Raw genomic sequence first — 26,702 nt, forward strand, 5'->3', positions numbered from 1 at the left:
TTATTCCTCAATACAAAGCATTCCATTTTTTGAATAAAACAAAAAACTGTGAATGCTAGAAATCTGAAACTAAAACAGAAATTTCTGCAGAAACGCAGCAGGTTTGGCAGCGTCTGATGAGAGAAAACATCCTGAATCCAGTGACAGTTCTGAAAAAGAGTCACTGGACTCGAAACATAACTCTTTTTCTCTCTGTACAGATGCTGCCAGACCTGCTGAGCTTCTACACCTTTTGCTATTTTTGATTCAGGTTTAGATTTTTCTTCCTTTTTTTTATCCAGTATTGCAGCTTTTACAGCAAAGTATCAAACCCAAACGAATTTTACACTATTCCAACAATTAGAAAATCAACATGTCTTGAAATTAAGTTTCCATCAACAATAGCTGGAATCAATGTTTTCATACAATATAGTAAGAAGTCTCTTTCTCTAAGGTAACCTTTGGCTCCTTACTTAGTTTTGTTGACCTTGCTTTGCTGGTAACTGTTTTGCTTTTTTTTCCCCATTTATTTCAGGAATCTACTTTATGTCTATCCACAGAGGCTTAATTTTGGCAACCGGTTAGCCTCTGCTAGAAATATCACAGTCAAAATCCAGTTCTTGGCAGATGAGGATCTGAATAATCCTATGCAGGTAATATAATGAAGATAATCATTTTTTTGTTTTGTTGGTCTTGGAGGTTAGGTTCACCAGTTGAGCACAGTAACTAGGAGGTGTATAAACTTCTCTTACAGTCTTAAACCATCTGAGTCTTTACATAGCTCCTTTACAATTTGAAATTATATTTACCAAGGTCCCTAGTAGCCTACTTTTAAATAGTTTTAATTGTATTGTTCTAGCTGTAGGGGAGAGTAGATATTGTTATTGGCTCTGATTTAACAACAGTTAGCCAACCAGAATATGCACGAACAATAAAGCAACACTGGAAAAAGTGCAGCAGAGTTTTACAAGTGTGTTACTAGAATTGAATGGGTATAATTATCTGGAAAGATTGAGCAGATTTGGACTCTGTGCTAAAGTTGAGACCCTATGTAAAGATAAAGTCACCATAGCCTTACCAGACTGGTCTCTCATTAGCGAGAGATAACTGGTGGTGGTTTAACCTAAAGGTCACCATACCTCAAGTGAGGGGAGAAGTTGAGAAGGTAATACCTTCAAAGTAACCTCAGCTGGTGCAGGAATTAATTCCATGCTGTTGGCATCACCCTGTATCACAAACCAGCCGTAGGCAACCATACAAGCTAACCAACCACACCTGATGCATACATTAGAAGAACATAGTGACGCAGAGGTAGGGGCACTTAGAGTTAGAAGAGGCTCATGTAGAACAGAAGTGACAGTTCACTGAATCGCCTGTTTCCAGAGTGTGATTTCTGTATATTTCTAGCAGTGTGATTTACATCAAGATCTAATTATCTGAAAAGATTGAATAGGTTTTCTCTGATAAAGGAAAGACTAATGGGAGACCTGAAAAAGGGTTTCTAAAATTATGAATGGGGTCAATATGGTGTATGTGGAGAAATTGATTCCACATGAGTAGCATGATGGCTCAGTGGTTAGCACTGCTGTCTCACAGCAGCAGGGACCCAGGTTAGATTCCAGCCTCGGGCCACTGTCTGTGTGGAGTTTGCACATTCTCCCTGCATCTGCGTGGGTTTCTTCCAGATGCTCTGGTTTTTCCCACAGTTCAAAGATGTTCAGGTTAGATGGATTGGCTATGCTAAATTCCATAGTGTACAGGGATGTGCAGGCTAGCTGGGTTAGCCAGGGTTACAGGGTCTGGGTGGGATGCTCTTCAGAGGGTCGCTGTGGCCTCAATGGGCCAAATGGCCTGCTTCCACATTGTTGTGATTCTGTGATGTGGGTATGTCCAAGACAAGGGGCCATGGATGCAAGGCAACATTATTGTAATTCAAATCTTCTGACTATGTAATGCTCACAAGTCCAGTATCTGTGCTATTAAAGCAGCTTTATGTGTATCTTTGATTTTCCTACAAATGGCAAAAAGAGGAAATTCTCCTCATCCTCCAGTGTTTTTATAGTATTAAGTCTAAGTTAGTACAAACCAAATTAAAATGGGCAAGTTATTAGAATATTCTCACCTAAGTAGCATATTTTATGTAGAATCAGTGTCTAGAGTAGCTGCTCCTCTTTGTGGTTAATTTTAAGCTTTACCAATGGGTGGTCCTGGCATAAAGCCTGATTTGCAGGAAAACACATCGGAGAACTGGTTTATATAGCTACAGGAGAACAAGGTGCCATTATTTTGAGTTTTTCTTTAAAAGTCGCTAATTGGATATTTGAAGAGGGTAAACACTTCAGGTACATTCCCTTTCTTCTTCTCTGGAGTGTTCAGCATGTCAAATGGTTATGCAGTTGGCATGAGCAAAGGATCTGACCAGCCCACTCAAATAACACAGCCCATTTATTTTTTTTATTAATTTGTTAACGGAGTGTTGTTGTCATGTTAGGCAAGTAATTATAAGAATGTGTAAGCGACTTCTTGAACCAGCAGTGTCCATGTGGTGTAGCTACACTCACAGTTCTGTTAAAAAGGGAGTTCCAGGAGTTTGATACCACAGTAGTGAAGGAATCAAGCAGGCAGCTTAGTCCTAGATGGTGTCAAGTTTCTTGTGTTGAAACTGTACTCATCCAAGCAAGTAGGGAGTATTCGATCACATTCCTGACTTGTGCCTTGTAACTGATGGACTGGCTTTTGGGAGTGACGCACTGAGTTACTTACCATACAATCCCTAGGCTCTGATTTGCTTCTGTCGGCACAGTATTCATGTGATAGGTCAAATTCAGTTTCTGTTCAATGATAACCCTTTAGGATAGTGGGGGATTTAGTGGTGGAAATACTTTGCATGTCAGGGGTTAGAAGCTCTGTTGTCAGACGTGGTCATTGCCTGGCAGTAAAACAGCATGAATGTTACTTATTACTTATCAAATGAAGCCCAAATGTTGTCCAGATCATAGACGCAAACTGCTACAGTATCTCAGGAGTCGTGAATGGTGCTGAACATTGTGCAATCATCAGCAAACATTCCCACTTCTGACTTTATGGTAGAGGGAAGGTTAGTGATGAAGCAGCTGAAGATGGTTGGGCCTAGGACATTAGCCTCCTGCTATGGTGTATCAGGATTGAGATCATTGGCCTCCAGTATATAACCGTGTTCCTTTGTGCTATGTATGAGTGAAGAGTGTTTCCCTGACTTCAGTTTATTGGGGTTCCTGATGTCACTGTTGATCAAATGCAGCCTTGATGTCAAGGGCAGTCACTGTCTCCTTACCTCTGGAATTTAGCTTTTTTGGACATCTTTGGATAAAGCCTAAATTTAAAGCAGAAGCTGAGTGGCCCTGATGCAGTCCGTGAGTGGTTTATTGCTGAGCAGTTGTCACTTGATAGTGCTGCCAGCAACCACTCCATTCCCTTGGCTGATGATCAAGTGTAGACTTTTAGAGCAGCCATTGGCTGGGTTGGATTTGTCTTCCTTTTTCTGCACAGGACATAACTAAACAATCTTCCATATTGCCACATAAATTCCAGTGTTGTTGCGCCAATGTGACACCACTGTTTAAAAAAGGAAGTAGACAAAAAGCAGGTAACTGTAGGCCAGTTAGCTTAACTTCGGTAGTGGGGAAAATGCTTGAATCTATCATTAAGGAAGAAATAGCAAGACATCTGGATATAAATTGTCCCATTGGGAACACCCAGCATGGGTTCATGAAGGGTAGGTCATGTTTAACTAATTTGGTGGAATTCTTTGAGGACATTACTTGCGTGGTGGACAATGGGGAACCTGTGGATGTGGTGTACCTGGATTTCCAGAAGGCATTTGACAAGGTGCCACACCAAAGGCTGCTACATAAGATAAAGTTGCACGGTATTATAGGTAACGTATTGGCATGGATAGAGGATTGGTTGACCAGTAGAAAGCAAAGAGTAGGGGTAAATGGGTGTTTTTCTGGTTGGCGGTCAGTGGCTAGTGGTGTGCCTCAGGGATCAGTGTTGGGACCGCAATTGTTTACGATTTACATCGATGATTTGGAGTTGGGGACTAAGTGTGGTGTGTCAAAATTTGCAGATGACACTAAGGTGAGTGGTAGAGCAAAGTGTGCAGAAGAAACTGAAAGTCTGCAGAGGGATATAGATAGTCTTAGTGAGTGGGCAAAGGTCTGGCAGATAAGTGTGAGGTCATCCATTTTGGTAGGAATAACAGCAAAATGGACTATGTTTTAAATGGTAAAAAATTGCAGCACACTGCTGTGCAGTGGGACTTGGGTATCCTTGTGCATGAATCGCTAAAAGTAGGATTGCAGGTGCAGCAGGTAATTAAAAAGGCAAATGGAATTTTGTCTGTCATTGCTCGAGGGATGGAGTTTAAAAACAGGGAGGCTATGCTGCAGCTGTATAGAGTCCTGGTGAGGCCACACCTGGAGTACTGTGTGCAGTTTTGGTCTCCTTACTTGAGAAGAGATATACTAGCACTGGAGGGGGTGCAGAGGAGATTCACTCGGTTGATTCCAGAGTTGAGAGGGTTGGATTGTGAGGAGAGACTGAGTAGACTGGGATTATACTCATTGGAATTCAGAAGAATGAGGGGAGATCTTATAGAAACATATAAGATTATGAAGGGAATAGATAAAGTGGAGGCAGGGAGGTTGTTTCCGCTAGCAGGTGAAACTAGGACTAGAGGGCATAGCCTCAAAATAAAGGGAAGCAGATGTAGGACTGAGGTCAGGAGGAACTTCTTCACCCAAAGGATTGTGAATCTGTGGAATTCCCTACCCAGTGAAGCGGTTGAAGCTGCCTCGCTGAATGTTTTTAAGGCAAGGCTGGATAAATTTTTGAACAGTAAGGGAATTAAGGGTTATGGTGAGTGGGCGGGTAAGTGGAGCTGAGTCTCAAAGATCAGCCATGATTTTATTAAATGGCAGGGCAGGCTCGAGGGGCCAGATGCCCTACTCCTGCTCCTAATTCTTATGTTCTTATAGTGGAACAAGCTGGTCCAGGCACAGTTAGTTGTGGAGCACAAGTCTTCAGTACTATCAGCAGAATGTTGTCAGGGGTTGTTGGAGTTGTTACTGTGGACCTCAGGAGGAGTCCAAGATGGATTGTCTACTCAGCAATTGTGGCCAAAGGTGGTTGCAAAAATAGAAATTGCTGGAAAAACTCAGCTGGTCAGACAGCATCTGTGGGAAGAAATGCAGACTTAATGTTTCGGGTGAGCTACACTCACTGCAAGTCTGGCAGCATCTGTGGAGAGAAATCAGAGTTAACGTTTCTAAGAAAGGGTCTCTGGACCCAAAACGTTAACTTTGATTTCTGTCCACAGATGCTGCCAGACCTGCTGAGCTTTTCCAGCAATTTCTGTTTTTGAGAGAGAAAAATCACTTGGGCAGACAAAGGAATGGTTAAAAGCCAGCTGGAGAGAATGAATAGGTGCTAATTGGGACTATTAGTAGCTGACAATGGGTTGTGTGAGGTGGCAGCCCATGTGATAACAAAACCTGGTGTGTGGATGTGGGGGTATGGGAGACGGAGCTCAGACCCTAAAGCTATCGAACCCAGTGGTTGCAAATGCTCCAGGCTTGTCTCTTCCACTGATGTGCTGGTTTTGTCTGTCACCAAGAATGAAGATGTTTGAGAATTGACATAATCGTTTGTCTAGCATTTGGGCAGAAGGAGCTTGGGAATGCGACTCTTGTAATGAGCCCAAAACTGCAATGTCTAACATGTAAATTAAACAAAGCAGTCAGTTCTCATGTCAGGGATTCTGTGTAGTTCAGATGCTTGAAGCACTTAACATGTATTTCAGCCTCAATTCCACCCTCGTGTGACTGTGTGGAGTTTGCACATTCTCCCCGTGTCTGTGTGGGTTTCCTCCAGGCATCCTGGTTTCTTTCCACAGTCTAAAGATGTGCAGGTTAGTCGAATTGGCCATGCTAGATTGTGGCATAAGGTCCAGGGATGTGCAGGTTGGTTAGACATGTGAAATACAGATTTAGGGTGAGAAGTGGGATACTCTTCAGAGGGTAGTGTGGACTCAATGGGTCGAATGGCCAGCTTCCACTCTGTAGGGATTCTAGGATTCTATGTACAGGCATAAGATAGATTTCATCACTTTTACAAATTTCTCATCTTAAGATGTTAACAATGACCAAAATTGTAGCACAAATGGAATAATAGGGAATAATTGATAGAGGGAAAGAGCATAAAGGATTTAATAAGATGATCTTTAACCAGAAACTGTAAATAGTGAAATAAGATTAATTGATTTGGATTCTCGTGTTTTCATTATTGCTAATAAAGTAAACAATGGCAAATCTTCAATTTTTCATGGAATGAGACTAGTAAAAGAAACTAGTAATCTGTGGAAATGAACAGATTGGTCATCCTGGACATTCATTTTGACACTGTCATTCATCAATTGTTCTGATTTTACATAGTTTTTTTTTAAATTTCAGGTTATCTTTGGAAAGTCGAGCAGTGCAGAGTTTGTTTCAGAAATGTACACTTCAGTTACTTACCATAACAAGTAAGTATTTTGTGTAACTGGGGCCATCAATTAATGACAGATCTGAAGAAGGGCCACTGGACTCAAAACGTTAAGTCTGCTTTCTCTCTCCAGATGCTGCCAGACCTGCTGAGTTTCTCCAGCAATTTCTAGTTTTGATTTCCAACACTGCAGTTTTTTTGTTTTATAATCAATGAATTCTACAGTGTATTTGCAAGTAGTAAATACAAATAATTAAAGCAAACCTTGTATGTGTCCTCTGCTTAATGTCGCCCTGTGCATTTTCCTATCATTGGGCAAATAAAGGTAATGTGATCTTTTCCAAATTTAATACTCCATTCAATCCAGCTACAGTATAATAAAACCTACTGTGGCTCATCTGTCCTTGCTAATCTTTCAAATGGGAAGTAGTGTATAGAAGAAAACCTGGCAGGTAGGAAAATAACAACAGTTTGCTTTTTAAGAAGTAGCTAAACTGAAACATTTAGAAATTTTAAAAAAAATACCTCGTACTGGCAGGTACTATGGGCTGAATTTTCTTATAGACCAAGGAGATAGTCCCTACGTCCATTGTCCGCCTGCCCAGCTGGTGATATCAGATTCGTATTACCCCTCTCTTGCTGTGCTATTTAGCAGAGACACAAAGCCAGCAAGCTTGCCGTGGGGGTTCACAAGACTTCATCAACGGGGATGACCATCACTCAGGGGATCGCAGAACAATAAGTCAAGGGCAGCCTCCTCTAGAAGACAAGACCCTGCTCAGGCTGGTCAGAGTCCGATCCTCTTCTGATACAGGGTGAGGAGTAGAATTTTGGGCAGCCCACCAACCACTTTGAATCTTTCTGACACATTGTTGGCTGTTTGCTCCTGGAATGAGCAAAAGGCAGGGATTATGAGAGTTCAGAATGGCACAGCTATTACAGTTGGTACTAGTTAAGAGGTTTCCTGAGGCGGGTGAGTAGCCATGTAGAGACGATAACAGGGTTAGTTATGTCACAGATTGGGGTGGGTGAGGGTAAGTGAGGGAAGATATTACAGGCAATAGTGAGAGTGGCAGAGAATGAGACTTGGTGGGAGATTGGTACGGTAGCAAAAATAGGGTGATTTAATCACGTAGATTAACAGAGTGGAGAAGGACATTGACATTCTAAAGTGTTTGGCATTGCTCCAGACAGCTGAGACTGCACTGACCAGGGTAACAACCTCAGACCAGACTGGGCATGTTCTAGTGGTGAAGCCTCAACTGCTAGTCCTGGGGGATGAAGGAAGTTCCACACCAGCACTATCATGTCCAGCGGGAGCTCCAGGAACATCCCTGTAAAGCCGGGTGTCAAACCTCCCCCAGTCTGCAGCAACTGCACAAGGCAGCTCAGGACTGGTGGGGATTTTCTGGGTGAACAATGAAAGATGGTGCTTGTTGCAGAGATGTGGGTAAGTTCTCAGATCTCCAGAGGGTAGCACTCTGTTCTGGGAATGGTGCATGGTAAGAAGGGGCGGAAAGCGGACATGGTACTTGCAATCAGGGATGAGACATGTATTAATGCAGTGAGTTCGGTAAGAGAAGGTGAGAAAACTCACTCAGCCTTGGAGCAAGAATCACTCAACCAAACTGGCGCTGATCAGAAAACGGTAAAATTCAGCTCAATGTGACTACTCCCTGGCCATGAGCACACCAACACAGACAAATCAGGTGACAGCAATGTCACTGAGATTGGCCCCGAGTAAACTTCCTTAATGGTCAGTGAACTGCAATAGTTTACTCAAGGGAATTAAAATCTCTATTAAAAGCAAAATACTGTAGATTCAGGTGGTTTGAAATGAAGACTAAGTGCTGCAGTAACATCAACAGGTTTGGCAGCATCTGGTGAGCAAAGCAGATTTAACGTTTAGAAAGACAAAAAATGCAGGAGGGGTACATTGCATCAGTTAAATTTAAATTTAACCTTGTCAACCATCTGAAGCCATGTCATTGATGATAATGATGTAGGCAAGTAGCAGAAGCTGCTTTTCTTTAGTTCTAATCTTACAGGTGACCTTTTGCATTTCCTAAATAGACTTGACATTCTGGAGAATAGAAATCTTCTATGCATTAACTCTAATTCAGTCATATTGAATTGCCATTATCCCATACTAAAACAGGAATTCATTATGACTTGTAGTGTTTACATTTCTAATGATATTTGTGTAATTGGCTGTTACAAAGTGCAGTGTTAACATTGTTTTTAGTGGAAAGATTAGATACTAGTTTAGCAATGTTTTCATGGTTGTTTGGGTGTGTATATATGTGTTAAAATTACATATCTTATTAAATTATAAACATTATATACAAAGATATGATGATAGTTAAATATAATTAATGGCCAAAGGTTTCTGATTCAAGCGAAATTAGCCATTCAAGTACCAATGCCACCCAAAATCATATTCTTTCTGTGAAATACTTACCGTTGCTTATGTTTCTGATCAAACATGTTTTTATGTGAAGAGGCAGATTGACTAAATAAATCACTTGTTATCAATGTCCGTTGCCATTGTGAAAGAGTTCACTGTTTTACACCAGTGGGGTGAGAGAGCTTGGTCAATCCAAACACTTCTCCACTGAACATAGGAAAACAGCCAAAAAAAAAAACAGAAAGAACTGCAGATGCCTGGAAATTAGAAACAAAAGCAGAAATCGCTGGAGAAACTCAGCAAGTCTGGCAGATCAGTGGATAGAAAGCAGAGTTAACATCTTTTCAGGAAAACACAGATTTTTAATCTGTTCTCTTTTAGCCTACCCTGACTGTCACAAACCCATTACATACACATCCATTCAAGTTCATCATGTGTGATCAGCACATCCCATGATCTCATCATGTTTACCAGATGCTTCCCGCTTTATCAGTTATACTTGGGCCTACATAATTCAACTTCATACCAAACTTAGCACCAGTTATACAGCATTCCCGAGCACCAGTTATACAGCATTCTCCTTCTGAAAGGAGATGGCCTCTTCTTGCCACCTTCGACTGAATATCCACAAAAATGCAGTGAAATCCCATCATGCCTGTATACTTAATACTCCATTTTGACATATGACATGTGGCTATACTTATTTAATACAATACAATATATTACTACAGGTCACTACTTATGCCATAATTTGCTCCAGCACTTTGAACCCCATTACTAATTAAAAATCTGTCCCAAAAAATCTCAATGTCCCAACATCCACCACACTCTGTGGTAGTGAACCCCACAGATTCATGACCCTTTGAGAGAAGTAATTTCCCCTCTTCTCTGTTTTAAATCTGCTAAACTTTATCCTAAAACTAATAAGCTCTCATCCTAAGTAGAGCAACATCAAGAAACATTCTCTCTATGTCTATTTTGATAACCTCCATTGGTTTCTTATCTACCTCAGTTAGATCCCCTGTCATTCCTGTATGCTCCAGACAGTAGAGACCTAAACTGCTCAGTCTTCTTCAAAGTAATAAAATATGCTGATCACACATGATGAACTTGAATGGATGTGTATGTAATTGGTTTGTGACAGTCAGGGTAGGCTAAAAGAGAACAGATTAAAAATCTGTGTTTTCCTGAAAAGATGTTAACTCTGCTTTCTATCCACTGATCTGCCAGACTTGCTGAGTTTCTCCAGCGATTTCTGCTTTTGTTTCTAATTTCCAGGAATATTAAAAGACAAATTAGACACTGAGACAGATATGGCAATATTAGCACAGATAGCCAAAAGGTTGGTCAAATAAATAGGTTTTAGAGAGCATTTTAAGAACAATTGAGGAGCCAGTGAAATTTAGTAAAGGAATTCCAGAGCTGAAAGTCAGTGAAGCTAAAAGCATGGCCAAGAATGGTAGAGCAATTAAAATCAGGAATTACCAGGAACCAGTAAATCAAGGACTCCCTCAGCCAGGAGCTCTCACCATCTGGGTAAAGAAAAGCCTGACACGTGTTAGGTAAAGTAGACTGAGAGCTAAACCACATTAGCCTTTCTACTTCTGTATTTACAACACAGTAAAATTCAAACCTTCAAAGACCCTCAAAATTGATCGCAATAGCTCCAAGCCAGACTTTTGACTAACAATCCCAGATTCTGCAAATAATCAATGGTTGATACCAGCTTGTATCTTAAGCAAAAGACTGAGCAATTTATTAACAATACAGTAACTTTAACAGAGCAAAATTAAACAACAAAAGTAATCTAATTGGGATAACAAGGTGTAGAGCTGGATGAACACAGCAGGCCAAGCAGCATCAGAGGAGCAGGAAAGCTGACGTTTCAGGTCCTGACCCTTCTTCAGAAATGTTTCTGTGATATAAACACAAAAACCTTTGTCTGCATCTCCATTCGCACAAAGGACAGACAGACAGACAAACACAGTTAAAGGATAAATAAAAGAAATATCAAAGGTAGCCAGATTATCTGTGAGGTTTTCATGTAGTGTTGTCCCACAGGCATAGATAATGGTTTGTTGGTTGATTTTTCTGAAGGTATTAATCAGGGCCACCTTCGCAGTTCACTCAGATAAAGGCAGTAATATTGGTAACTTAGTTTTTTATTCCCTGAGTTTCCATGAGTTGCTCATGGAAGATTAGGAAGGGAACTTTCAAATCCTCATGCTGTGATACCAACAGCCAGCTTCCTTCTGACAGAAATCTCAATCCAAAATCCAGTTCAAACTGTAACTACTCCCTGACAGACTGACCATCTGGCCACAAAGTCCCAGTTACCCAGTTACAAGACCCAGTGACTAGGTCACTCCCAGACTTGCTGGAACCAATTCCCAGATACTGACCACATTAATAGCCAACTTCTGAAGTCTGTTTAAACATAATTCTCTTTCCTGGTGATGAAGAATCTGCAAAAAGTTTTGATCGAGAACAAACCTGCAATTAACACCCAGGGCCTGGCCTCATGAATAAACCAAAACCTGTTGGTCTGTTTTCCTTTTAACACAAGATGTTACCCACAGTCCAAAAGTTATCTTTATCTCACAGTTCCCAGTTCACAGCCCCAAACCAACATTGATAAAAGAATAAAGTAAAAATAAAGAAACATCAGCGAGAGCTTGAATACAGAGTTACGGTAATTTTATGGCGATCGTGAAGACAACATAAGTTAGTATCCAAAACGTCATGGTGAAGAACATGGAACAGGTGAATCAGGAATCTGAGAGCAGCAATTAAGCAAAGCTGTTTGAGATTGGGTAAGTTCGTTGGAGCTGTTTCCATTATCACTGTCATAACTTCACAGCAAAATCCTTGTTTATTCAAGTTCAGATGAGATTTATCAGGATGTTGCCTGGTATAGAAGGTTTAAGTTATAAAGAAAGTCTGAATAGGCTAGGACCTTTTCCACTGGAGCACGGGAGGTTGACCTTATAGAAGTTTATATAATCATGAGTGGTATAGGTAGAGTTAATGGTAGATGTCTTCTCCCTAGGATGAGGGATTTCAAGACAGCAGAGCGTATTTTTAAGGTGAGAAGAGAGAGATTTTAAAAAGACATAAGGGGCAAATTTTTTAAACAGAGCGTGGTTCACATGTGGGATGAGCTGTCTGAGGAAGTGCTGGATGCTGGCACAGTTATAACATTTAAAAGACAGTTCACTAAGTATATGAATAGAAAAGGTTTGGAGGGATATGGGCCAGGAGCAAGTAAGTGGAGCTAGTTTAGTTTGGGATTATGATCAGCATGAACTGGTTGGATCGAAGGGTCTGTTTCAATGCTCTATGACTCTATATGCAATAAAGTTATAGAGCAGACATAGCTCTGGGCAAATAATTTGCCCTAATTTACTGGGGGACCCTTGAATGTGGATATAATTTGCCACGTACTATATGATAGACACACACTGCCTGCAGCAGGTAGGTTTCATATCTGTTTGAAAATTATGATACACAGAAGGTATAGAAGTCAATTCATGTCAATATTGCTGTAATAAGTAGGACTGAAGGCTTTGTATTGTGAAACTATTAAATTGTGTTATCAGGATGCTATCTAAAGTTCGTCATACAAGGGTAACTGATTGGTATTTTCTTATACTGCAGATCTCCTGATTTTTATGAGGAAGTAAAACTTAAACTTCCAGCCAAGATTACAGGAAAACACCATTTGCTGTTTACATTCTATCACATCAGCTGCCAACAGAAACAAAACCAAGGAGGCTCATCAGAGACTCTGATTGGCTACTCTGTAAGTTATGTCACTTCGCAGAGTGTTTTCTGTTAACACAGTGGATTAATATGGCTACGAGATCCCAATGGTGTTGTACAATTGTCATCAACACAGAATCTCACAGCGAGTTCAATGGGCCATGACTGTAGCATGACTGACCAATCGGCTTAGGCTAATGAGGGACTGTATTTGACCTCAAACACAAAAACAGAAATTGCTAGAAAAAAACTTAGCAGTTCTAGCAGTATTGGTGGTGAGAAATCAGAGTTTATATATCAGGTCCAGTGACCCTTTTTCAGAAATGTTAACTCTGATTTCTCTCCACAGATGCTGCCAGACCTGCTGAATTTTTCCGTTAATTTCTGCTTTTGTTTCTGATTGCCACCATCCACTGTTCTTTTGGTTTTGTTTTTGTTCCAATATTTGACCTCGATATCCCTGGTCTAGAAGTTTGGGAGCAGAAGATCAGCAAAAGCTTTGATTGCCAATTACTAGGATTGACCTTTGCTGAACAGTTTGTATTTGTGGGCATTAGTTAGAAGCTAACTCAGCGGTACACTGTCCTGGGGTTAAAGGGTATCTGGTGTTTGCCCTCCTGGTTGTCAACATGATTAATGGCCAATAGATTAAGACATCAGTGATTTGTTGCTATTTTAGGAACGGTTGCCCGGGGTAATTTATCACTTCCACAAGAAAAGACAAAAGAAAGAAAATGGGAGGAGAAAAATAATTTAAACAGTGCTTACTTATTTTTGAAACCAATTTTTTATTGCCTTTGGGCAATTCATTTAATACACATCAGGTTTAGGCTGTGGGATCAATATTAAATAATAAATGGAACACAGAATTTTGACCCTGATCCCATACAATGACTGGAGGCAGTAAAGTAATCCAAAAAAAATTGACTGTAAAACAATTTGGTTTATTGTTGTTTTGCTTTGTTATATTTTAAGAATCATGCTTAGAAAAGTGCTTATTGGCATGCAACACTTACACCTGATCAAGTTTCAAACAGTAAATCTCACAATTGAATAGGTCAAGAAATGACCAATCAGCAGGTAGGATAAACATCACCAGCCATCAGGTTAAAAACCTGCAAATGAAAAATGGACAGGCATTAAAGGGCAGCAAGAAAACAAGAATTTGATCCATTGAAATATTTTTCAACATCGATGTCACCTTTTCTTTGATACACTCACAAAGGCAATGAGGATTGTGACATAGTAAGGGCATATATAAAAACTGTAATATTTACAAGAAAATTAAGACAATAAGTATAATAGAAGGCTGCCAGTTAAGGCAGAAGAACCTTCTTATACCAGATTAGAGACAAAAAAAACTGCAGTTGCTAGAACCCAAAATAGACAAACAGGAACAAAAACAGAAGTTGCTGGAAAAGCTCAGCAGGCCTGGCAGAATCTGTGAAGGAAAAAACAGGGTTATCGTTTCGGGTCCGGTGACCCTTCCTCAGAACAAACAGGAGGCTTTTTAAAACTAGGTGAGAGACAAAAGAACTCCTGAAGAAGGGTAATATCTGCAATATTGACTGCTTCTTTCCTCCAGATGCTGCCTGGCCTGCTGTGTTCTTCCAGCCTCTTGTTTGTCTACCTTCATATACTAGATAACAGCCCTTCCCAGTAATTTATACAGGATTTTGTTTGAAGTAGAACACTCCAAACTAGTCTCTTGCAATATCAGAGTGTAGTTAGTTGAGGGGACTCTAAAGTGGGGAATTCAGCCATCTTCAGCCATTTTTCCTTGGTGCCGCCTATAATTCTGACATTCAGCTTGTAGAGCCACAGTGTGAGTGATAATCGATAAGTTAGATTTTGACTGATACACCAAAATTGGTTATACTCATTGATATATTGAGTCACAAGATTGTGAATGTAACAATAATACGCCCAGCAACGTCCAACAAAGTGATGAATTTTTTGCCATCTTCATTTTCTAGTGGTTACCAATTCTTATGAATGAGCGTCTCCAGACGGGCCATTACTGTCTGCCAATGGCCCTGGAAAGGCTTCCCAACAAATACTCCATGCACTCTCCAGAGGTAGGTTTTTCTTTTGTGCAACATTCTTGTCATGATTTTATTGTGACACACCCAGATGTAGTAGTGAACAATAATGCAATTTGGATGGTATAAAATTGAGTCTAACTGCACAATCAACCTCCTGTTCATCTGGATATTTGAAACAAAGTCCACACAGAGTACAAATATAATGAATAGGTGAATGTGAACTATGGTCCTTATCCTTCAGTACGACCATCACTGCCATAAGGAATAGGCTCCTCAAGGCATAGCTACAGTGAACGGAGCAAGGCCACAATATCCGAAATGTTTCACTCAATTTAAGGTAACAAATGCTCACACGTTTGAAAGATTTGAAGGTAGAATTTAACAGAAAGTAGACGTTGGAAGAATGTTAAGACTCTAAGGAGATTGGGATGGATAGTTTAAACAGCAATTTTAGTGGGAAGCTTCTGTAGCCACAGAAGTTTATTTACAATGTTACACAAAGAGATATGCATTGTGGTTTGCACTGTGAAAGGCAAGAAAGCACACATTTCGCCTATAAAAATGCAGAAGGTAAGAAACTCTCCACAAGGCAGGAAACCTCTATTTTAATTATTAAAACATTGGGAAACGTCCCGTGAACAGCATAGAGTTAACACTACTGCTATTTAGCGACAGTCAAAGTTTAAAGAAATAACACTACATGTTTTTGCAAGTGAACTGAATTTAAAGGATTTGTAGAAGAATTTCACAAAGTACTGTCTTAACACAAAATTTAAAAGCTTGCAAAAAAAGCCACACATTGTTCAATTACAGAAGTATTCAGATCTAAAGCCAACTAAACAACAGCACTTGAGAAACATTGATCAATGCAAGAACACAAGCTTGAAGACAGATTACAAGTAGATGCTGTAGACTTAAACACGCTTTGAAAGGAATGATAATAAATGAACACAATAAAAAGTGGAAGGAGAAATAATACTTCTAAAAAGATTCACTGTCAATGATGGGCAGAACAGAACATAGGATTGGACATCTTGGAGAAGCCATTTCTTGAGATACAGTGTTGTTTCGTATTTGAATGCTAAATCTGAAGCTGAACAAATTAATACACTAGTATGAATAGAAGATTACACAAATGTCCAAACTATCAAAGAAAACACAGATACGTTTAAAGAGATTCTACCAAATAAGTGGCGCTGTAAGTCAAAAATCTTAAAATTCAATCCAATAAGCATGAACAAAATATTGAGTGATTTAATAAAAAGTTTCCTAATGCAATCTGCAATAGCTGTCCAACTTAGGAAGTTAAATCAATCAGCGGAGTGAAACATGCCTGGTTAAAGTAATGGACCAACTACCAGGTTTAGCAGGAATTTCAACTTCCGTGAAGGGCATTCAAGAGATAAAGATTCTGCAATGGCGAAATGATTTATGGAAGATCAGAATTAAAGTTAACCATTCTCAAACCAGAGACCTCCCAATCCTTCAAGACAAATCTCTAGACTGCCTGTATTTGTGAGATGTAAAAACGTAGTTACTATGCAGATATATAATTGTTAATTACCAGGAAAAATAGTCTGGGGAAGAAGTATATGCTAACAGTTGTGAAAAAGTTGATGTGAAGTTCCATTAAACCCAACCCAATATGATGCCACATGGCTTTTTCGTAAATTTAGGGAGTTTGAGATATAAGACCCTTTTACATTAAAACGTAAGACCAAAAACCCTTCCTTCTCTGACAAAATACAAATAGCCACTTTTTTTTATGAATCAAGTAGAATTTATTAAACACAACCTTATAAGTAGCCAACAAACAATGAATGAAGACAACATGGAAGTTTTTTATCCTTCATGGTCTAAACTCCCTTGAAGACTGCCAGCACAAATTATGCCTTTCTTCTCCTGTCTCTGACCTGATGTTATAGTGAACTGTGACTGAGATGAATTATACCATAGAAGCAAATGTAAAGGTGACACAGCTACAAAATATTGAGTTTCAAATTTTTATCCCTAAATCCAAGGGATGTCCATTCCTTCGGATGGTTCATATTAATTTTTTCCATTGTTTTAAAATGAAGATCATCAGGTATCACCCGGTCTTTGTAACCGGAGAGACGCAGAGAGCAAATCAAATGTTCACCACTGTTTCTTCAGCCCCAGGAACAAACATTACATTGTGTGAAGAAATGACACATTCTCTAGGATACGGAGAAGTTGTACAAACAATGTTGTATCCTCTTGCCAATAATGCCACCTAAAACCATTCACCTAACATGCCGAGTAGTGTAAACAACCAAGAACAAATGTTTATAGCAAAGTATCAGGATGTTCTTCTTAAAAATGTTGATGCTTAATTGATATAGATACAGTTGATTGACAAAGTCAGTTAAATTTTTTTTTTAACATACATAGTAGTTTAACCCAGATCCTTCTTCAGACCACCTGGTCTAGAGTTTTGCTAGCTAAAAAGATCTTGCACCTTTAGATCATTGAGCCAAGTTTTGCAAGCAGCTGTCCTGTTAATTGTCCTCATAGTGGAACTTAAAACAAAATTGTTTTAAAAGTAAACTTTGGCAAAGCCATAAAATGTTACTTCAAACTAACATGACATCCTAAAAATGAGCACTATTATGTAAACCTTATATTTGATGGAAAATCAGGCAGTCTTGCAAAAGATCCTGATGGGATCAAGAGTTCCATCTCTGATTTCCAAAACTCTTAACTAATTCTGTCTAACTAGCCAGTGTGATGGTACCAGTTGCTATCATGCAATAAACTGCTTCTAATCAGGAAAGACAAGTTGGTTCTCATGTTAATGCTTCTTGGTGGTCTATTCTCTATCACTGATAATTAGACAGGCGTAAACTCAGCATTGAAAGGAGCAGTACTATCCCCAGCTATATAAAGGGCAATGTAACAACTGCCACCTTCTCTAGGGCAATAAATGATGCCTAAGTTAGTGACACAGCATGGGCTGTGTGTGAGATGTATGGTTCAGAGGTGTCTTGTTAGCAGTGAGATTGCACTGCAAGTGTATTAGCAGAGAAAGCAGAATTTTTTTATGCAGCATTAGACCATTTGGTCTAGAGTTTTGCTCAAATGATATTGCACCCCTCGCTGAGCCTGCACTAACTCAGCCCCACACTTGGGTATAGAAATATTTTGGACCACTTCCTGTGTCTGCGTACACCCACACTAGTGACAGAATATGGAGAGAAAGCAGGAATGGGATACTGAAATTGCATGGTCAACCATGAACATATTGAATGGTGGCGCAGGCTCGAAGGGCTGAATGGCCTACACCTGCACCTATTTTCTATGTTTCTATGAGCAGGTGGACATATTGGGCCAGAGTTATGCTACTCAGTCAGATTGGAGGAGTCTTGCCAATTCAAAAGTCCGATCCATTGTCTAGTGGTATGCCAAATTACATTATCCAGTCGCTTGTGCTATAGTGACAATGAATACTGGAGGCACCTGTTCACCCAGCTGTGGGGAAAGGGGGAGTTTGAACATTTCAGATAAACCTCAAAAGACTATGGAGGGGAGAGGGGAGGAGGGCTAAGTCCTTTTGCAGCTGCCGACCCATATGACAGCTTATTGGTAATATCAAGCCCATTCCATAGTTTGTGAAATGTATCTGTTTTTTCAGAGTTTTGTCTGGGAGCTGTTGAAATATCTGTTATGTGATGTTCGATTCAATTTTTACAGGAAGCAGACCAGGTGATGAGATGCAAAAATTGAACTCCCCTTGGCATCACCTGTTTCTTACAATAGCCCCTTGATTAAATTACAACAAAGGATTGGTTTTAACATGAAGCCATGGTGGTACTAAATTCAGCCAAAGCATAAATGACAAAAATAAATATTCAGAAAACATTAACATTATACCACCCTCAAGGGCAAAGGACATTTATATTCAGAACAGATGGGAAACTTTCCTGGCCACCAATTGGGCATTCGCAGATGTTGCTCCTTCCATCTATGCATTTCACTGGCAGCAAACACATGCGGGATTGAAAATACTGAAAAGAAATTGGGAACAATGCGCTGTTTTAGGCTACATGCCAGCTGTAAACAGCCAGACACTACTAATGGCAGGAAATCTAGAAAGAGTAAAGATCTTGAAACCAACAAGGTAAGTAGTTTCCAGATTTTAAAAAAAAATGCATTCCCATTTTATAATCATTTTATTTGTTCAAAGCAGAAGATTCCAAACCAGAATCCACCGGTCAAGTGGGTAGATGGTCATAAAGGTGTGTTCAGTGTGGAGATACAAGCTGTTTCCTCAGTGCATACACAGGTAAATCTCTGGATTACTTTTATGTTTCTGCAGAGATGCACTGCACCGTTTTGTTCAGGGCCTAAAAATCTATGGATTGGGCAGGGTGAACTCTCTAATGCATTCCCTTGTTTTGCTTTAACCGTATCAATGACAGGGATGTCCCACATGAACAGGTAGACCTAAGGAAGCAATTAAAATATTGTCAGTCTGAGGAACAGCTTCAATTTAGGTTTAAAGTCTAATGGCCTATTTCAAGAATTTTGTTTTTGCTGGTCGGTCAGTAAGATTGAGGGAGTTATGATTCTCTACATATAAAGGGAGTGAATCCTGAAGTAAACTGCACTAGACACTCTGTAAACAAGTGCAGCCGAGAGCTTTCTTAGGATTAGCACCCTTGGGGATTATCATTGTTCAGAAATTGAATTCAACAAAGTCTACGAGAGCAGGTCAGAAGCTGGGTATTCTGCAGTGAGTAACTCACTTCATGATTCTCCAGAGCATACCCACTATCTACAATGCAAAAGTCAGTAGTGCGATGGAATATCTTCCACTTGCCTGAAGGAGTGAGCCACAATAAACATTCAATCAGCTCAACAACATGAAGGCAAAACTTATTTAGCACTCCATCTAATAGGTTCAACGTGCACTCGCTCCACCATAAATGCTCAGCGGCAGCAGTGTGTGCCATCTAGATGCATAGCAGCAACTCACCAAGGCTCCTCCCAACATTACCTTCCTAACCTATGATCTCTGCCACCTGAAATGTCAAAGGAGGCAGATGCATGGGAAGTGTACTTCAGTAAATTAATTCCAGAGCAGAGAAAAGTAATGGAAAGAAAGTCAAAATTATAGGTTGTTAACCTAAATGAATCCAGCCCTTGTAACAAGATGGATGAATTGAGAAAGCAGATGAAAATAAATATGAATCAGAGATAGTAGGAACTGCAGATGCTGGAGAATCCGAGACAACAAGGTGCAGGGCTGGATGAACACAGCAGGCCAAGCAGCATCATAGGAGCAGAGAGGCTGACGTTTCGGGCCTAGACCCTGAAAATAAATATGTCTGGTATGATAGCCGTTTCAGAGGCACAGTGAGGGACTTTCCAGGCTCACCAGGAGCTTTATGAAGGGTTGCAGGGAAACCTAATTGGGTAGGAGGGAAAGATTCTTTTTCCAACAGTGGGTTAAAGTCTTGCTGTTTGAGTTCTTGACTTTTCAGGCAGGTCAGCTTTCTGATCTAAGCATTCACCAGCTGAGAAACCACCTTCATGCATTTTCCCCAGGACCTGCTCATATCCAGCAATGGTATGTAGGGCAGAAAGTTAACACCAAGGTTCATGTTTGCAAACAGCTAGTGAGTGTTGACAATCCACACCCACATTATTTTCCAGATTGAAGAAATATATGGGCACCATTGTGATTGAAATTAAACCAAAGGAGTAAATCACCTCCAGCCAACGCATTGTCTATTTTTTCTGCAGAACTGAACATTACAATCAAAAACAGACAATCAGTTAGGAACGCTTGCATTTGAACAAAAACAGAAATTGCTGGAAAAGCTCAGTAGGGGATGACCAGATGCAAAACGTCAATTCTGACTTCTTTTCACAGATGCTGCCAGACCTGCTGAGCTTTTCCAGCAACTTCTGTTTTTGTTGTTGTTGTAAGCACTGCCCAATTCTGAATTAGTGATTTTAGTACATGTACGCAGACAGCACTGCAGCATACCAGCCCGTTCTCTCAATAGGATATCAAGATGCTCTTAGTTAGTGAATATTATTAAAATGCATTCTGTTTTCCTGTTATATTTTGGTATAAGGAGCCATCAATACTGTAGCAGTTTGAGAACTGAGAGAGGACCGTAAGGGTGAATTAATAAAGTTTCACCAGATTAGTGAAGGGATTGACTGGGACAGTATTTGAAGAAAAACAGAAGTTGCTGAAAAAGCTCAGCAGGTCTGGCAGCATCTGTGAAGAAAAATCAGAGTTAATGTTTCGGGTCCAGTGACTCTTCTTCAGAGGAAAGGTAACTGGACCCAAAACATTAACCCTGATGTACAGCATCTGCAGTTCTTTCGGGTTGTATTTGAACAGTCCATTTCATGAAGATGGGCAGTAATGCCAAGCAACCGATAGAGTAGATCACTTAAAAGTATTTCTTTGGCACAGGACAATCATCTGGACAAATTCTTCGCACTGTGTCACACTCTAGAAGGCCAGGTGACATTTCCTTGTTGGATCCTAGATCAAAAGATAACAGAAAATGATCTGGAGCATGAGTTGAAGTTGAGTATAATCTCACTGCCGTCGGCTCGGCTGGAACCATTGGTCCTGTTCCTGCACCAGATCATGGACAAGCTTTTTCAGTTGACGATCCAGCCCATTGTCATTGCAGGCCAGACAGGTAAGTCTTAAAAGGGAGCACCACTGATATCGTCACTGTTTCAAATCTGATTGGTTGACATTTACCTCAAGTTCTATTGGTTGCACATGTAAATTTGTAGTTAGCACACTGAAAGCAATTGTTCTTATTGTTTTTGAATTCTCATCCTTGTTTTCAACTTATTTCCTCACATTCCCTATCTCTGAAATCTTCTCCATCCTTAAAACTCTCTGTCATTGGCTGCACACCTTCAATTCTATTCTGGCCTCTTGCTTAGCCCCAATAAAAATTACTTCACCAGTGGTACCTGTGCTTTCAGCTACTTAGCCCTAAAGATTGGAATCCCTCCCTAACCCTCTCCAACCATCTCTCTTTCTTTGCAACATTCCTTAAAGTTTACCTTTCTAATTGTAAAGGAAAAATCACCACAGTCCTACCAGACTATGGGGCTGTTTTCTTCTTAGGGAGAGGCAACTGGTGTTGGTTTAACCTGAGGGTCACCCACAGCTCAGGCAAGGGGAGAAATTGAGAAGGAGTGTCCTTCATGGTAACCTCAGCCGCTGATGGGAGTTGAACCCACGTTGGCGTCAATCTGCTTGTGGTCGCCCGTCCGAAGTTCTCGTTCTGTGACTCGGTGTCCGATTTTGTTTGAGAATGATCCTATGAGGCACTTAAGGACTGCATTAACTGCACTATTTAAATGCAAATTGTTGTTGTTTCCAATAATGAATAGATATATGAGCTACCACCCTGCGTTTATATATAGGAGAGAGAATTTTTTAAAAATCCTTTATAAAGAAGTGTTGTATTTTTGGACGATAGCACAGAATTTTATTGGACAAAATTCAATAATATTAACCCATTAACAATAGTGATCATAAAGTGAAGGATTATGGAGATTCTGATGAAGGTCACAGTGTCTCTTTGTTTGTTTCTTTCAAAGACATTTTTTCATCTTTTTTGAACCTCCTTTACACCATGGAGACTGTCTCTGAGAGCAGGGGGCCTTTGCACTGCTAGCTGTGAGCCACCTCCAGCTGAACCTGTACACATCAGCTCCATGACATCCTTGTCCATGGTACAGATTGGACATGCACCTTCCCACCCTGCACCTGTAGTCAGCCTCCTTCCTTCAGGATTGGCCATCTGATCCTTGATTAAATGAGCAGAGACAGTGGGAGCAATCAGAGCACCAAGTTTCCTTTCCGCCTCCCTTACCTTATGGAAAGATGCAAAATCCAACCTTATGTTTGTTGTCACAACCTTATCTCGAAATACAAAGACACAGGATTTCCTATCAAAATAAGTTGGGGCTAATGGTATCCATCATTATTTATGAGCGAATGGCATTACCAATTTAAATGAAGAGCAGATGCAAAGTTGAACAACAAAATCCAGACATTACTGTCTGAGATCCACCACTGCAACATTAGCTTTGTAAATTTCACTGCCTGGTTCATCACTGAAGTACATTATTGCAGAACTTGTGAAGTGAGTACAAACTAAATTCAGCATAGAAAATTATATTTTGTTCACCCAAGCATGATCTTAATGACATGGTAAATGTGAATTACACTTAAATTAACTGGCATTGACAAATAACTATTTCAAGTATTAAATAGAAACAGAAATTGCTGGTGAAACTGCAACCATCTGGCAGCATCTGTAAGGAGAAAGTAGAGTTAATGTTTCAAGTTCAGTGACTCTTCATAAGAACAGAAGCCAGACCTGCTGAATTTCTCCAGCAATTTCTATTTTTGTTTATACAAATATTGAGTTTCCTTCATATTTTAAATTGATGGATCTTATCAATAATATAATATTGTGTAATATAAACTACCACTTTCTTCTGTTTAGAACATAGAACATAGAACAGTACAGCACAGTACAGGCCTTTCAGCCCACGATGTTGTGCCGAACTTTTACCCTAATCCTAAGGTCTGTTTGACCTCCACCCCTACCTTATACTATCATCCATATGCCTATCTAATAGCCGCTTAAATGCCCCCAATGAGGCGGACTCCACTACCCTCTCCAGCAATGCATTCCACGCCCCAACCACTCTCTGAGTAAAGAACCTACCTCTGACATCTCCCCTATATCTACCTCCACTCACTTTAAAACTATGCCCCCTCGTAATAGATACCTCCACCCTAGGAAAAAGTCTCTGGCTGTCTACTCTATCTATACCTCTGATCATTTTGTACACCTCTATCAATTCAATCCTTCTTTCCGTCTTTATTTCTCTTTCTGAAACTGATTTGAGATTGAATTCATCCGCTCTAATTGACACTTCTTTCCCTGTCCTTGCACTGTTAATTTCATAATTTAATATTCCAGTTGGTTAAGGGAATATGGAATTGCTTGTCCTTTTCATTCATGCTCCAGATGCTGTGTGACTCTCACTGTAACACTTCAACTTTGAGCAGTCTGCCACACAAAACCTATAAAAACATAACCTTGCAAGGGCATCTTAAACTAATGCAGATGCCATTAGATAATCTGTGACATCAAATTACTGCCCACTATTAAAGCCATTTGATTTCACTCATAAATTTCTTTTTGTGTTACAATCTTAGAATGTTTAAATCAGATTTTTTTAATGTTTTATTTTTATTGACTAAAAGTTGAATAGTTTAAAATCTTTTGAATAAATAATTGCACAACAGCTTACTGCTTGTTTTCAAGAGGCTTAGGTACAATTTCACACTGGTGCCTCAGTTCAAGAAAGTTACTCCTTGGATTTTACTGTTGTATGAACATATCACAATTCTCCAGACCTGTCTCTTGTTCAATCGGGAATGGCAGATTATCACAGTTCTAATTGTCATGTCTCATTGATTCAAACACTCTGCGTTGTTCATTTGCAGCCAATCTTGCCCAACTCACATTTGAGTCAGTTGTGTCAATAGTGAACAGCCTTCACAACAGTCCTGACCTCAGCAAAGATCAGCATGGACGCAATTGTCTCCTGATGTCTTATGTCCACTACGTATTTCGCCTGCCAGATATTCAGAAAGAGTTGGCAAAAGGAGGTAAGTGTCTGTTTATTCTCCCAGTATTAAAAACTATTCGAGTGGATGTTCATGGAGTGTGGAAGGTAGATGGCAGAATTATATGGGAGATCATGCATCTGACTTCCTGAAACAGGAAAACTGTCCCATAATAAAGATCCTGCATGAAGGCACCACAGGATACCTGCTTGTTAGTGGCAGGTGGGCTTGTTCATGAATGTTTTAAATCTGATTGTCACTGTGTTTACCAGGACTTCGTTGTGGCTCAGGGATTAAACAAGATGCACTGGAGTTTCCTGTGCTTTCAGAAAGCCTCCCACTAGATCCTGTTAGGATGTCAAACCTGGCATCAGCCCCTTGAGCCTGTTCCACCATTCACTGAAATCATGGCTGATCTTTGGCCTAACCTCATGTACCTGTGTTTGGCCCATTTCCCTTAATACCTTTGCTTAATAAATATTTCTCAATCTCAGATTTAAACTTAACCAATCCAGCATCCACTGCTGTGTGTGGAAGAGAGTTCCAAACATCTACCACCCATTGTGTGTAGAAGTGCTTCCTAACATCTCTCCTGAAGGGTCTGGTCCTCATTCTGAGAAACACCCCCTAGTTCTAGAATCCCCAACCAGTGGAATCAGTTTATCTTTATTTACCCTGTCTTTTTCTGTTAATATCTAGAAGACTTTGATCAGATCACCCCTTAACCTTCTGAATTCTATAGAGAATAGATCTAATGTGTGTAATCTCCCCTCATAACTTAACCCCTAAAGACCAGGTATCATTCTTGAAATGTCTGGACCACATTTGAATAACATTGTTGAAATAGGTTTCCCAATGCAATTTGCCAGTCAGGGAGAACACAGGATCAGTAGCTCCAATACTACTATCACCAGATGAAACATTTCTAGTGAAAACATAAATTATACATAAATTGCATTCAGAGTATGACCATCTTTATAGCTTCCTAATGTATATATTTAAGCAATTTAACATCTGTTTTAGGTAAGTATTCTGGTTGAATTGAAGCTGCTCATGCCAATATGGCAGATTTCAGCACAGTTTGAGCAAGGCATGCTATGTTACTAAATTCAGAGATCCAATACTGATCTTGCAGTATAGATACTGAGAATTAAAGCTTTCCTGCTGCTGTTTACAATGAAAGGGTTTCTCTCCATCAAATAAGGATGGAGTGGGACTCCTCTGAAATCAGTGAAATGGACAAATATCCAGCCATCATTCAGGAACAATTTGGGTTCGGTCAGAACAGGCAGTAACAGGCCTTGTAACAGTCAATATCTTCAGAGTAATGATATGGGGAAAATTACAGCACAGTAAAATGTTTGGTCAGCAAATAGTGATTGTTTGATGTTCAAATATTACATTTGAAAAAGCATATAAATATCACAAATGTGACCAGCTAGTTACTAACTTCACATGGTATTATTACAGCCATATCAGTAAAGTGTACAATTTCTCTGCCTTATTGAAAGTGAGGGCAGGATTAACATTGTTTGTCAACAGTACATTTAGTGGTGCTGCATCAAATATGGTGAACTCTAATACAGTGAAGTTTTGTTGAGTCAGCTACATTGCATGGAAGTGACCGGCAGTTTCATTCTGCTAAAGTTATTATCACAAAATTCCAGAAAGTGGCAGGTCTGAACTGGATAGTCTGAATAGTTGTGTTTCACCATTAGAGGATGCTTAAATTCAGTTCAACAATCTAGACTGGCCTACAGCTGAACTGTGAAGCTGGCTGAAAATTCTGTGTAGCCACTTTGGAGGGAAACAAACTAATTCTGCTGGAGGCTGCCAATTTCTGTTTTGTGAAATGCTTTTTTTCTTGCCTTTTGTTGTTTGAAACAATGAGACTTGTATGAAGTCATCGCCAATTTATTTCATTCTCTACCTCTACTGCAAGGTAGGGTTGACAGATAGATCTAAAACAAAGAACTTTAATTTGTAATCCTTGTTTCACTTCTTAAAAAAGATAGCAGTTGTTGGGAGAAGCAGGCATTCAGTTCTTTTCCAGTGTTTAGCTTTTAATTGTTTGCAGCTCAGAGTTAACAGAGCAATGTGTAAAAGCTGTGTTTCTGACTGGCAGTATGCGTGTGTGGCAGTGCGAACTGGTACATGAGAGAAATGCAGTGTAAAGCCAACTTGGCACTGCAACAGTACTATATAAAATTCTGTCCATTCTGTATAACAAAAGTGTTCTTGTTAGACATTTCAATCTCCACAGGTTCAGACGTGATTACTGTGTGTGTGTGTGTGTGTGTGTGTGTGTGTGTGTGTGTGTGTGTGT

At 39.9% G+C, this 26,702-nt stretch overlaps 1 protein-coding gene across 1 annotated transcript in view; it reads left to right on the top strand.

Annotated features, from left to right (window-relative positions):
• Positions 1-500: 500 nt before the first annotated feature.
• Positions 501-26,702, top strand: part of dock8 (dedicator of cytokinesis 8) — a gene marked incomplete at its 5' end in the record, with an annotated part of 95,800 nt that continues 69,598 nt past the window's right edge. Inside the window, 7 exons of the mRNA XM_048619918.1 lie at positions 501-632; positions 6,471-6,541; positions 12,566-12,710; positions 14,647-14,748; positions 18,923-19,018; positions 21,170-21,404; positions 24,254-24,418. Of these exons, the coding sequence (XP_048475875.1) occupies positions 501-632; positions 6,471-6,541; positions 12,566-12,710; positions 14,647-14,748; positions 18,923-19,018; positions 21,170-21,404; positions 24,254-24,418 (946 nt within the window). The remainder of the gene's footprint in view (positions 633-6,470; positions 6,542-12,565; positions 12,711-14,646; positions 14,749-18,922; positions 19,019-21,169; positions 21,405-24,253; positions 24,419-26,702) is intronic.

Source organism: Rhincodon typus, chromosome 3 (assembly GCF_021869965.1).
Source record: "Rhincodon typus isolate 14 chromosome 3, sRhiTyp1.1, whole genome shotgun sequence".
Taxonomy (NCBI): domain Eukaryota; kingdom Metazoa; phylum Chordata; class Chondrichthyes; order Orectolobiformes; family Rhincodontidae; genus Rhincodon; species Rhincodon typus.